At 38.1% G+C, this 14,590-nt stretch overlaps 1 protein-coding gene across 1 annotated transcript in view; it reads right to left on the bottom strand.

The window, feature by feature from the left end:
- Positions 1-14,590, bottom strand: part of CCDC73 (coiled-coil domain containing 73) — a 74,751-nt gene that overhangs the window by 31,705 nt on the left and 28,456 nt on the right. Inside the window, exons 3-6 of the mRNA XM_087718529.1 lie at positions 11,003-11,074; positions 10,182-10,253; positions 3,305-3,340; positions 2,163-2,237 (exon numbers count right to left, since the gene is read on the bottom strand). Coding sequence (XP_087574655.1) covers positions 2,163-2,237; positions 3,305-3,340; positions 10,182-10,253; positions 11,003-11,074 — 255 coding nt within the window. The remainder of the gene's footprint in view (positions 1-2,162; positions 2,238-3,304; positions 3,341-10,181; positions 10,254-11,002; positions 11,075-14,590) is intronic.

Raw genomic sequence — 14,590 nt, 5'->3', positions numbered from 1 at the left:
CAGGCAGAACTACTTGGAGATCTACATATATCCTGTACCACTCTGTGGCATATAGGCTTGGCATGATTGTTGTTCGGCTGGTGTGAGTCAGCATACAATACTTGGTGAGTAAAAGCAGTTCAGTTTTAGCCTTGAAAAGTAGCTCTGCCATCACAAAGTCTGATGGGCTGACTAGGCTCCTTGCTAGAGGTGATGTGGGAAGATTCTGAGAAAGGTGTCCCATTGGTCCAGCCTGATATATGGGTGTTAGGAACTAGAATTCTGGGGTGAACTCACCTCCTTGGTTGCTGCCAGTCTAGATAAAAAGTAGAGAGAAAATGAGAAGAGAGGAAAAGTCTATGCATGAAGTGAACAAAGTGGATAAACGTCGAGAGAGAAGTTAAGTGTGCAGAGTTGTAAGTTTCTGGTCAAGAAGGGAGAAGAAAAATCCAGGGACAGATTCTATAAATGAGTTAGAACTCCACCCAAGATCCCAAAAGGGAAGGGGGGAATCAGCTGTCAGTGACAAAGCCCTCATCTCTGGAGAAGGACAGAGAAGAAAATCTTGAGAAACATTCTGCCCCCAATGGAGAAGCAGTGAGTGTTCGACTAAGCAGATCCAGAAGAAAGTCAAATTGTGCTGAACACACTGCAGTATTTCAGTCAATTGTTTTCTTTCTGTGCTCTCTTCTCCCCCCCTCTCTCCAGAAACAGGGGAGAGAATTAGAGTAAAAGGAGAAAAGAAACAGAGCAACTAGTAGGACAGTTGAAGGAAGATATACTGTAGCCTCTGAGAGGGAGATCTAGGAGGAAACCTGACACTGAATGAATACATGGACTTTGTGATAAATAGTAAACAAACAACAAACCCAATATCTTACCATTACCACCTGTATAGATCAGAATATATCTACAGTTCAAAAAGAAAGCTGTTATATTGTAATACATTGAGCCAACAATGTGCAAGAAATGATGTGCTAGGTATCATTCATGACAGAGGTTGTGTGTCTGATTCTGATCAAGTCATGCGTATGACCTTTTTTTCTTTGAGAATAGAATTATGCTATGTTCAAAATTTATCAGAACAAGCTCTAACATGACAGAGATATGTCACAAAACATCATCCTTTCAAATCTGGTGGTGGAGAATAGATAGATTCTATGACTTTTCAAAGAAGTGAGAAAAAATGAAATTTTAAGAGATTGGCATTTTTTGGACTTAACCCATTAGAACACTGCCTTGAAGAGCATTTACATAGTGATAAGTTAATTGTTCTTGAAAGAAATAGTGATCCAATATCTCCCAGTATGAAGAATAAAACATCTGATATTAGAAATCATAAGAATTTCTTGTATTTCCATGCTGACAGAAAAATTACAGCCACAATAAGCCATGATTACAGTTTCAAAACCTACAAAATATATGTTAACGCATGTACTGTTATATATTTCTGCATTTATTGTATGTATTTGGGAACATCAGAGATGTCAAACTCAATTTCATTGAGGGCCACATTAGGATTGTGTTTGACCTCAGGAGGCCAGAGTGGATGTGGCCATGGTGGGCATGGCCAGCTCAATGTCACTTATGTCAGGGGCGCCTGTGACAGCTCTAGCACTCTGCTGGAGAAAACAGGCTCCGTTTTCACTGGCAGAGAAACAGTGAAGCAGTCCTTCACTGTTTCCAGGACAGCCTCGCGGGCCAGATATAAGCACTCCATGGGCCAAATCCAGCTCCCAGGCCTTGAGTTTGACACCACTGGTGTACACTGTTTTGTAGAGGAGCATCCTGTTACTGGCTCTCATTCTAATCAGTTGTACATTTGTTGCAGTTTATATAAGTTGACCATAGCAAAAGCTTCCAAGATCAAAGATTCCATGAAAGTTATTTAACATTTGAACATTTTGTTGTGACTGACAATGGGAAGATATTTTTTTTAGTAAGTAGGTTGTTTTCCTTAGCCCTTTGCAGAACAAATCTTTTCAATCTAACACAGGAAACACATGAATAAAAAATAAACCTACTAATCATATGACTGAGAAAAGAGTAGGGATTCATACTATATTATTTTTCATTTAACCAGCAAAATCAGATTCGCTACACCCATCATGAATAGTTTTCGCTGTTGTACTCTATAGAGACAGGATCTAAATAAATAAATCTTGAATTCAATGTTAATGTACCTGCAAGTTTTTAAATGTTTCTTTCAGCCCTTCCACTTCTCTTTCTTTTGATTCCACAGCAAGCAGGTGTTTTCCCTTCAAAGAAATATTTCTTACATCATGCCCTTCTTGAATAAGACTTCTAAAATTTATTTATCATTATATATAAATAATAATAGACTGAATATAGCTGTGTATGATTATTTTGTAAGCACACATACTTGAGAAAGTTCCCAAGGAATTCCATGGAGAATAACTAATACAATGTGTATAAGGACGTCATGATGTAAACTCTGTAATTTAAATGCTACTATACAAATATATAAAGACAGAATTTGTATTGTGATGTCAGACAAGTCACTTTTCCATCACTGTAGCCAGTTACAGATGCTTATGCTTTTCTGTATTGAATACAGTTACTGAATGGGATTTTCTGTTGTACTGATTCTGTCTTAATATGCAAGGAAATTATTACCCCAACTTTATTTTTTGTTTTGTTTTGTTTTGCAAAATCTGATATTTTTACTTTTAATATATGGCACTTTAAATAGCACAATAGGCCGTCAGCTTCTGAATTATATTCACACATTCTACTATTTTATAGTAACCTGCAAAAAATTAGCTTTATCAAGTAATTACATATAAACTTCAACAATCCAAACATTGCATAATTATTTCTTCAGACTGTATTTTGACTGAAATCTCAAATGGCTGGTTTATTAGTACCAATTTATTTATTTATTGAATTTATTTAGCTTCCCATCTCACAAATCAATTTTTATAGTAACATACATACTATTTTTAAGAATCCATTGGAGTTTAAATGTAGAATGTTTTTTTTTTAAATAGACCCTAAACTATAAATAAACCCCAAATCATTTTTTAAAATATTATAATGGTAGCCTAGATTCATTGAAGCATTTCATGTACTCTTAGGAATATAGCTGATGTTTCCTTCTAAAATCATATTCATGAACATTTGGGAAGCTCTGTTGAAAGGCCATCAATATTCTTAGTGCAACTTATCAGTTATTATACACATTCCTATTGGAAAGTAAGAAATGAGCCCCTGCTAGTACCTTCCATACAAAGCACTTAAATACTCAAACGCTAATTGTACATTCATTAATTGAACAAGTAAATTACACAAGTGTTCATATTACCTTTTCTTCCTCCATAGCAATCATTTTTGCTTGAAACTTGTGTCAAGAAGAAAAATAAATAAACAATATGTTCAAACAATATTCAACATTTTAGCCAAACCAGAATATTTTTATTTAATATAAAGTGTAATTACATTGTAAGCTTCCAGAAAAATGTATTAATTTGCACTGCAAAGGAATCTGCTTTCCCAAATGAGAACAGAGTCCTCATTGAAAATTCTACAAGAACAAAATCCTCAACAACTGTATCAGATATGAATAAGCCCCAACATTTTATTATTCCAAAAATGGTTATCTATGGAAGAATGCAATGCTTTTCTACTTGTACAAAATTATATATGTTTATTAATTACATTTATATCCTACTTTTTACAATAAGAGTATACATAATACTTCTCCTATGTGGACTTCTATGCCTGAGGGTAAATTAGGACCTTGGTCTCCACACAAATCCAACAGTTTAAATATTACTCCAACCAGTTTTCAAGGAAATGGAATAGAAAGAGTGACAGGAAATAGTTTTGCTAAATAATAAAACAAATTTCCAACTACAATTAATGATTTTATCAGATTATTATCAGACGTATTTGGAACAACAGATGTTAAAGCAATATATTATAGGACTGTTCCAATAGCAGTTATTTCTGTTTAATCCTTTCACTTTAGTAGGAATGTTAAAACAATGTTTTATGGATCTGTAAGATCTTATTTAGAAAATTGGAGCTTTTAAATGGTTCTGCCTTTGTTACCATATCTAAACATTTCCCCATTTGTATTTTCTGTGACTTTGCTGCCATTTGATTATAAACCTGAAAAGTCTGCTTTTCATTAACTAGAAATTAACAACTTCATTTTCTTTGGGCTTTGTACAGGAAGAAAAAAAGAAAGCAATTTTCCCCTTTCAAATTTAAAGACTCTTTCTTGAAATTTTGAAGGTTTTAAACTAAATGAAAACTATATTACCATAATAAACCAGCATAATTTTTAAATTATTAATATCCAGATGCTTTATTTTAATTTCATAACAGTTAAATTGTATATCATAAATCATCTTTTTAAAGAATCTCCTAAAATTCTAAATACTGCTTTTCCAGAGGAGAGAAAAATTTACTAAACCTGATTAACTGATTAGATGCTACCATGTCAACTTTCAGATCCACCAAATCATGTTAGAACTGTTTGTTGATATCTGGTGAGAGGAAGACCATGGGACATGTAAAGAATTGGTTTGCTAGGTAGAGATTTGGATTTAGACCCTATCCCCTTAGAATAAAGGGTTTCTGAACTTCTACAAAGCAAATTAGACAATTTTTTTGATTACCTGAAAAATGTCTGAACCATATTTTGTGATCAATGTACACTGTAGTCCAGCCTAGGAGTTATGTGTTCATTTTTCTGTGCAAGTACAGTTGCAAGAAAAAGTATGTGAACCCCTTGGGATTACGTGGAGTTTTGCATGAATTGGTTATAAAATGTGCTCTGAATTTCATCTAAGTCACAACAATAGAAAAACACAGTTTGCTGAAAATAATACTATACAAACATTAGATGTTGCCATGCTTCACTTAGATGAAGCACATTTTATGACCAATTCATGCAAAACTCCACATAATCCCAAGAGGCTGCTGGACTCAATTCAGAATTTTCAGAGTAATTATTGATGTAGTTCCTTGTGGCAGATGAAGAATGCAAGCCATTACTGAGCTAATTATCCTCACTAATACAATAAAACAATTTAAAGGCAGCATATATTGTGTGCTATTGGGACATGCAGTGGAAAGAACGTTGGTCCTTTCCTGAACGTGTCTTTTCTGTAGAGGAGAGGGTGGGGTTACAGCCTGATTGATCCATAGACTGAGGGATTTTTCTTAAATGTTTCACCATTCCCTATTGGCTCCCAGTTTCCTCAAGCTTAAAGGATGACACCTGCAAACTGAGGCCATCTGGATCAATACGGAGCCAGCATGATGATGTGTGCCCTCTCTGCTACTACCTTCCTCAGGGTCCCCGGTATCATGGGAGAGGGGGGAAGGCGTATAATAGGCCTGGAGGCCATCTGCTCCTGAAAGCGTCCGTGCCCTCCATGGTTCTGGTCTGGAATCGGGAGAAGAATCTCAGCAGTTGGGCATTTGCTAGTGTGGTGAACAAGTCAACCAGTGGGGTGCCGAACTGGAGGCATATCTTCTGGAATAACTCGGGTTGGAGCTGCCACTTGCCATTGTCGACTGTTGCGCTAGTCAGCCAGTCGGCCTAATGGTTGGCTTTGCCCTAGATGTGCTCCAAGGTCAAAGATATTAAGTGTCTCTCCGCCCAATGTCCGAGTTTCAGCTCCTCTAGCCAGAGGCTCTGAGAATGGGTACCCCCTGATGATTTATGTGGGCTTTTGTGGCAACATTGTCTGTCAGGAGAAGTATGTAATGCCCTATGATCAAGTCTTTGAAGTGTTGGAGGGCTAGGCCGGCCACCTTCAGCTCTAGCCAGTTTATCTTGTGGCACAGGTCTGAGACTGTCCAATGACCCTGCATCAGCTTGTAGCCCATCAGGTGAGTCAGCAATCTGCCAGGACCTTCATGAACATGTGAGGGGCTGAGGCTAGGCCAAAGGGCAAAGCTCCGTACTGGTAATGGTGATCTCCATGGGAGAACCATAGGTATCTGTGATCCAGCAGAATTGGGATGTGAAGGTAGACCTCTGTGAGGTCCACAGAGGCCAGGTAATCCCCCCAATGGATCCCTTGGAGAATGGACCTGAGGGACGACATTTTGAATCGCCTATAAATGATGAATCAGTTCAGGTGCTTGAGATCCAGAATCGGCCTCCAGCCCCCCGAGCTCTTCAGGACCATGAACAGGTTGGAATAGTGACTGAACCCAAGTTCCGCCCATGGGACAGGTTCTACCACCCCAAATGACCAGCAGATGATTTATGGCGAGGTCCATCAGGTGGTGTCTTTCCGGGTCCCAGGATGGAGGGAAAGTCCGGAAAAAAAGTTGGGGGAAGGGAGAAGAACTCTAGCCGGAGACCGTTCCTGACCGTGAATCTGACCCAGGCATCAGAGGTTATCCAATCCCACTGATCCGCGAATACCGCCAGGCAGCCGCCTATGGGAAGATCCAGATTGGAGTCATTTCCTTTTGCAGAAGGGGTGGCTATCCCCCCCCCACGAAAGGGCTGCCTGGATTGGCACTGGTACCTACTCCTGTCCTGATAAAAGGGGTGTTGGTACTGCCTATTGGATCTGTAAGGATGGTAGCTCTGCTGTTGTTCTGGTTCTGGCGCCCTAGAAGAGGGCCTACAGTATGGTGTTGGACGAGAATCTGGTTTCTTGGCATTTGAGGGAAGAACCTTTTTCTTATCCTTATTCTCTATAAGGATTGGATCTAGTGCCTCCCCAAAGAGGTTGGTTCCCGTGTACAGGGCAGCCGTCAGATTCCATTTAGTCTTGTTGTCCATCTGCCAGCTGCGTAACCAAAGTAAACATCTAGAGGTCACTGAGGTGGAAATCGTCCTGGAAGCAAATTTAATGGAGTCCAGGATAGCATCGGCAGAGAACTGTGTGGCAGCTATAATTTTGGTGATGTCCTGTAACAGCCGCTCATCTTGGATCAGAATGCGGTCCTGTAGTTGGCGGAGCCACATAACGGCCATGCAGTTAAAGTAAGAAGCCGCAGCGGCAGATTTAATCTCCCAGGCGAAAGCATTAAAGTTCTTATGTAAAGTAAGCTCCGCCTGCTTGTCCTCCAGCTTCATTTTGTCGGCTGCATCCCCTGACACTACAGAGAAAGAAAAGACGAGGGCAGCTATGGGTGTGTCTATTGCTGGCAGTTAAAAGGCTTGAGCAAAGGCTTGCTCCATATTGTAGAAACAGATATCACTTCTCCTTGGATTGGGAAAAGTGGATGGCCAGGCCCACTAGTTTTTGACCACCTCTAGAAACAATAGAGAAGCAGTCACCTCCTCCTTGTTCATAGCAGTATTAGAAAATATTGCCATATTTGGGTCCCTAGGCTGGGGAACCATCGGGTCCCCTAAGTGGTCTTCCTGGCCTTGTGTAAAACCCCATGTCCTGCTGCGCCTCCTCACCCAGGATGGAACCCTCACTGACCATGGAAGGGGAAGCAGGCCTGGTATGGTCCTGTCTAAGAGGAACAGAGAGGTCCTGTTACTTTGGGAGGACTTTTCCCTCTGGGACAGACCTGTGGCAATACTCCTTGTAATCGCTGTAGAAATGAGCCTCCTTATGCTTTCAGGAAGGAGCCTCCAAATCCTCCAGGTCTTCCTGTGATGAGCCTGGAGCAGGGGGTCCCTGGGGAGCCAATCCAGAAGAATGATGGTAATCTCTAGAGGAACCTTCCAAGGGATCTCCCCATCACCCTCAATAACCCCCCGGGAAGCCGGAGGAGAAGGGGAAACCTCCTGTCTCAATTGCCTGCAAGGCCTAGCAGGGGAAACTGAAGATGAAGAAGGGCTAAAACCCCTGGGTGGAGAGCCAGATTGAATAGAGGCGGGTCTGATGGGAGACCTAGATCTGTTATTAGGATCAGGTCTAAAGTTCTGGGCCCACTCTTAGCTCTAGCAATTGTCTTCTCCAGGGCTCATTGTTGCCTCTGTTCATCTCTAGTTGTGGCTCTGGAGAGTCATTGGGTGGCAAAAGGCTTGGAGGTCACGGCCCTGGGTCTGAGCTTGCCACCATCCCCTTCCCTATTCTCACTTTGGGTCTTACAGGAGACCTGTGGGTGCTCAGATCTGGTTGCCGCCATCATAATTACTCATGTGCCCTGGAGTGGAAATGGCTAACTAGTGGCTCCAGCCGGTGCCTGGGCCCTTGGAAGCTGAGGTGAGGAGGTGTCAGTTAGTGATCTGCCGGCCACGATTAGCGGCTGCGATGCAGGTCCCAGGTGTAGGCCATGCGGCGATCTAAAATGGCTGCCTCCACGTGGCCAATCAAAATGGTGACTGAGGCTCCGAACATGCTGCTGAACAGGTCCTCCGATCCACGGCTTGCCCTTTTAAATTGTAGCTCACGCCGACTGTTAGTAGTTCTCTGGCGAAGTCCTAGGCTCCAATCTGGCGAAGCCGCGCTTTGCCTTTTTAAAAGCGCAGCTCGTTCTACTCCTCCCTGAATGCTTTCCCGCTGGTTTAAAACCTCCTCTTTGCTCCCGCATGGCTGCTGAGTGGAGCCCGTCACCCCCGCTGACCCGGGAACCGGACGGGGCTCCTCACCTCGCTAAGTAGGAAGGAAATGCCAGGCAGGAACAGAAACTACAGTCCCTGGGGGCAGCATCAAATTAATTTAGAATTTAGAGTAGTCAATTAATCAAATTGAATATTTAATAAATTTTTGATGAATAATTGAGCAATATAATATTTCCTACTTAGGAGCCAAAGCAGTGTTTGGACCAAAAGACTGAGAGGAAACTAGGAGCCAATAGGGAAAGGTGGAACATTTAAGAAAATTTCCTTAGTCTATGGACCAATCAGGCTGTGACTATATCCCATGTGTAACCCCTCCCTCGACCCCACAGGAAAACTGGGATATTCTTTGAGTCAGAGGTTAATATGCAGGAATTGTCTATATTTACATCTTTTTTTGATATACTAGATTAGAAAGTGGTAGACTGTCCTGATCCTATTAAAAAGTGCAGGATCTCCATTCTGTGTCTATATATAACTTTTAATTTAATACAGTAATGATAAACAATAAAATAAATATTACAGTATTTTTTTCAAAAATATTGAGAGAATTTTAACATAGTATACGGAATCTGCTTAGTATGTCCAGCAGTCTACTTCTGGATGAATAGAAGCGTTCTCTAAAACGTGACTGGTGAAATCCTGAGGCTTACTATGACCCATTTACTGAGTGCTTTGCTAATGTAATCTCTTGACCAAGGATTATAGGATCGCATTGTCTTGTTTTATTGTTATATACAATTGTAATCTGACAACATTAACAAACTGCTTAGAGGAGTGAGGCTTGTTGCTTGCTCTTTAGACCATTGTTCATCCTAGCTTTTGCAACAGGTTAGAATTGGGTTGGGTGTTTGAGATCTCTCCTTCATAATGAAAGTCCTCACATCTGTAAAGGTGGCAATGATGAAGCAGCAGTTGAAGAAGACAAATTTGGTCACACACGTCTGGATAATTACTATTTAGTCTCAAACCTATGTTCCTTGGTCAAGGTGTTGGAGTGTTAATCTTTTAATTCCAAGTAATGTTGGATACTCTTATTTATTTAGATACATTCTGATCAAAATGTAGGCTTGGTTATGAGAGGGATATGATCCTGATCGACCTGTTGTATGACTTATATTGGGGAACAAATGGGAAAAGTGTGCCCTGTAAACTCATCTGCGTCTCTTAATAACTTTTTATACTATTTAAAATGAAATCAACTACAAGATTCTTCAACCTTCACATATATCCTTCCCAAAGGAATGGTCTTAAGTATTATCATCTATTGTACCACATTGCCATTAACCTATGCAAATCCATTCCCTACTCTTTTCAACATATTTATTTATTTGTAAAATTTATTGGCCGCATATATTACCTTATATATATAAAGTTGAATTCAGCTGAATATTATTACTATAAAGTATAACTCTTGATTTGTCACTGAAGGGTTTCTTTGCTATGGATGAGAGTATACAAGCTGACAATTTATATAAAACAAGCTAGTCCAGACAGAAGCTGACATTTCATCTTGCAAATACTACCTTTTTGCTCTCCTTCCAACTGATTTCAATATAAAAAGGAAAGTGTCAATTGTAGCCAAAATCTTGTGAATTAATATGGCAATATTACTTTACATATAAAGCTAAAATTAATCTGTTCACAAATATAATAACTTTTGCTGAAGAAAAATGTATCTTACTTGTTTTTTTAAAGTTGTAATGGCTTCTGCATGCTGCTTCTTTAATGCTTCTTTCTCATGCTGAACAGCTTCCTATTTGTTGACAATAATTTAAAATCTAATATATGAAGCTGACCTTTAAGTACATTTTTTAAAAGTTTCATCAATTACGGTATTATGGTACCGTAATTTCAGTGATTCTAGACTACTTACAAAACATAAAAGTCCAATACAAAATAGTAAACACATCATTATCACCATACCACTAGTACATTAATATTTAATTTTCATACAATTTAATCTTAGTTCATAATGATGATTCAAAAAAAGATAATAAATAATAGCTTAAGCAAGCCATATCAGGTAAGAATAACAATTATTTTCTAATCAAGGTGCAAAAGGATTGGTTTATTTGTGTGATAAAAGAGGCATATATTTTCTATAAATTAGTATGGAAGAGAAGCAACAATAGGATAATCTTCCAATAAGTATGAAACACTTTAATTTTTTTCTTTCAGTTCCAACGTATGATTTGTTTTGCAAAGAAATTAGATTATTCAAAACAGTAGCAATCTTGAGTCTTGGACTATATTCAAATTTTTCTGGGTTAGATGAAAGTTTTAAAAAAGGCATTGGAATACAGCTTCTTCAGATTTAGTTTTGTCAGATTTTAAAACTAAAGTTTTAAACACATGTAACAGTTTTAGGATCCAGTTAATTATTTTAAGCACTAAATTTAACATTAAGTATTTAGTGGAAGTATATTAAAAAGTTCAGATATCAGTTTTTACTTATTCTTAAACTTGAATAATAAGGTCAAAAATTATGACCAAGTCACCCACCTTCTGCCATACAAGGTCCTGTTTTTCAGCAACATGTCTGCTAATTTGTTTCTCGTAAAGATTTTCTGAATCCTAATTTCAAAATTAAAACAAAATCATTGTTGTAATATATTATATAATAAGCTTTATTATTAAAATGTTTTCAAAGGATTAATAACCTGGCTGAAATTGATTTAACACTGAAAATTATTTGTTTATGTCAATGCATTTTCTTACTCTATCATCCTAAAAATCTTAAAAGTTGTATTTATGCAAATGAGAATACATTTAAGAACATGGTGACTTTTTTAACCCATGGCTGGGTTTGACATCTTCCCCCCAATATAACATTTGCAAATGAATTTATGGGAACCTGTTCCCCTAATCTTTCTAGGAAATGGAATGGAAGGAGAATTACTAGTCCATGAAGTTCTTTTTACAACCTGCATGTATTTCGACAGTATTTCTTTATTCAGGATAAACTTAGAAGAACAAAGGGGATAATACATATGAAATGTATACATTAAGCCCTTTCCACAGGAAGGGTATAAGGTATAATTCATATGAGATGTATATATTCAGCCTCTTTCATAGTCTCAAAGCAAAATTCACGGAAGGACACAGCTATGTTTTCAACTCACTGTAGATTGCAAACTTTTTAAAGCTCATTTGAAATAACATCCTTGCTAATGTTACCACTCAATATTACAAATAAGTGATCTTTTTAAAGAAAAGTCCATATCTATTCATCTTCAGGCTGCCTATTTGCTATGCCTACAGAACTCCTAAACAAGACTACTTCTCATGGATCTGATAAATCTACTCACAAATCCTGAAATGATCACATTTTTTTATCAGCTGCCAAGCATTCCACAAGGCTTCAGTAAGAACACAGGAAGCTGGCCTGGCATTGTCTTTTTAAAAAAGTATTTCTTCTTAAATATTTTATTTAAAATGTTTAAAGAAAGATTAAAAACAAACAGAAACTAATCTGAAAGTCTTTTCCAGATCTAGGTTTTATGTGCTATAACAAAAATGAAGGAATCTGCATTGTGTCTACTAATCTAGAAATTCATGTACTGTCTGACAAGTTCTGCTGTTTCCCTCAAGTATCTAAAATGACCCAAAGTGCTTCTGTGAGTTTTGTGTGCTAGATACACAAACAAAACTTACAAAGGTGCGTTGGGACATTTTAAATATTTGGGAACTGCAGGAATAGTCTGATACTATGCATGGTATGTCAGTTGACATATGCCTGTTGAACAGAAGATGGAAGGTAGAAAAACTTTGTCAATTTCTCCCACAATCCCTTTGGAGGAACTGATGAATTATCAAACCAACATTTCACTATAAGGATTTGAAACTCAAGCCTGGATGAGAGGTGGAATGCAGCCAAAGATCAAATTGAACTAATTTATGGCTTCTAATGGCTGATGCATATTTAAATTCTAGAAAAAAATAGTTTAGTGTAAAATAGAGAGAAAGCAAATGAAGTAAAAAAAAAAGTGGTGCAGTGGTTTCAATTACATTGCATCACAGCCAGTAATAAACACTGTTTAAACTCAGCCAGAACTGCAACACTGTTAATCACAAAAATACAAAATGTCCAAAGCTCCTTCCAAGCTGGCCTACGGATTCCAGAAATTCCACAGAATTTCTTGCACAGTGTTGTTCTTATCTGCAGGTGTTTCGACCTTTGTCTATAGCTTAAGCTAAATATTTTTTCTGGAATTTAAATATGCATCAGACATTAGAAGCTATATTGTTGGATATTCCCACCCACCCACCCACCCCCGCTGACAGGCTGCAAGAAGTTTCCACCAAGGTCCTCTGTTCTGGCGGGAACAGAGGTTGAATCTCATTGGCTAAGAGGTCTGACAGATCCCTTTAAAAGGGGATGCTGCCCGACCATTCCACAGCAGGATGTTTATTTGACTTGTGAAGTAATTGTAATTAAGGAACTGTTGTTTACTGAAGCCTTTTGTGCCACCTTTACCCAATCTAACACATACATTATTTCAAGTTGATCTTTTCCACAGCACAATAGATCAATACAGTAAAATTAAATGTATATCATTAAACTGTTAATAATCAGACATTTGAATAGAACTTGACAAGCATTATTATTTTTTACAATTATGTATATATTTGGATTAAACTTGTTTCAGTAAAAAATTGGAAACTTGAAGCTTTAAAATAGTACATGAAAGGGAAGTAAATATTGTCTTTTTTGAGGGGGGAAATTCAATAATTACATAAAAGATATCTCAAAAAGTTTTTTTTAAAAAAACCTAATCTTGAAGTAAAAGGGAAAGGCTTCTTTAAAATCACCAGTATTATTTGTTTGCCTGCTTGCTTGTTTTTATTATAAATACAGCACTTTGAATTTATTTTGCCTTGAAACAAACAGTTCTGTTGCTCTTTAACCAGAAAACTTTCTTCTGTTTAGGAGAAAAATGTATATCATTTTAAGAAGATAACAAGCAATATAAAACCTTTACAAGTGTTGCTGTTTTATTAGCTGCCTTAGGACTACAAGAATGTAAGTGTTTTTTTTACAAAAACACCACCATAATAATAAAAGAGGAGTCATTTGATGGTTTATTTACTCTCTATAACCTTTAGAAAGTGTCAAGTCTTTTGTAAAATGCTTGCTTCAGGCTGTAGTTTTACAAGAAAGGCAGTGTATTGTCCAGAGCCCACTGATTGTTTGACCCTGAACAGATTTAGGAATACTGTACAGCTGGCTCATATCCAAGCAGCCCAAACTACGTACTTTTACTATCTTTTTCAAAATCATAATCCACCTCCTACAAAATTGCCATATCTATTTCTTTTTGTTACCCAACCAAACAATTTCCAGACGTATCGATTCATAGTCTGTTTAGGGTGCCCTACATAAAGTAGTTCCTCAAGTAACCACTTATCCAAATTTAGTGAAAATTTCAAAGTTTAACATCCACTATAGTATGTCTTAAAAGAAGAAAAACAGGTTCCTTCTTGGATCCCTGTATACCAATAGTAAAAAAAAGAAGCAAAATATTAAACAACTGATATGGTCAGTGACTAACACAGTTAGTGAACCGGATTTTCTATGTATGTTACTTATTTTTGATGTTTTGCTGGCATCATTATAACAAATAACTTAGTGTTTTTGCTCTGAGAAATGCTAAAGGGTAGCGGTGTCATTATAATAAAGAGAAAGAAAATATCTGGGTTAGCACATGAGTTTTGTGTACTTTTGCAGTACCATAGGCAGTAAATCTTCAAGTAGTAATACTTCCGGTAATACTTTACTAGGGATCTATCAGCAGGGCCGGATTGTCCTATAGGCTAACTCGGCTTCAGCCTAGGGCCTCAAGATCAAGAGGGGCCTACATTCAAATTGTAGCAAAATTAAAATTACACTATTCTAAAAACAGTGAACACTAAAACACTGAATCGAAAATAAGGAGAAATTCTACGCATATGACTAATAAACAAACATAAAAATGTATTGATTAAGATCGTTCCAGCGCCGCGGCAGTTGGGGAGCCTGCCCACGTTCCCGGCACCGGCAGTCGGGCGAGAGGCGCGGCCGCTCCCAGTAGCCGCCCCGTCGACGCGGAG

The sequence above is a fragment of the Thamnophis sirtalis genome, unplaced genomic scaffold (genome assembly GCF_051295495.1).
Source record: "Thamnophis sirtalis isolate CommonGarterSnake01/CBP01778 unplaced genomic scaffold, rThaSir2_p1.2 scaffold_1, whole genome shotgun sequence".
Classification (NCBI taxonomy): Eukaryota; Metazoa; Chordata; class Lepidosauria; order Squamata; family Natricidae; genus Thamnophis; species Thamnophis sirtalis.
This window is presented reverse-complemented; position numbering and strand designations above follow the sequence as displayed.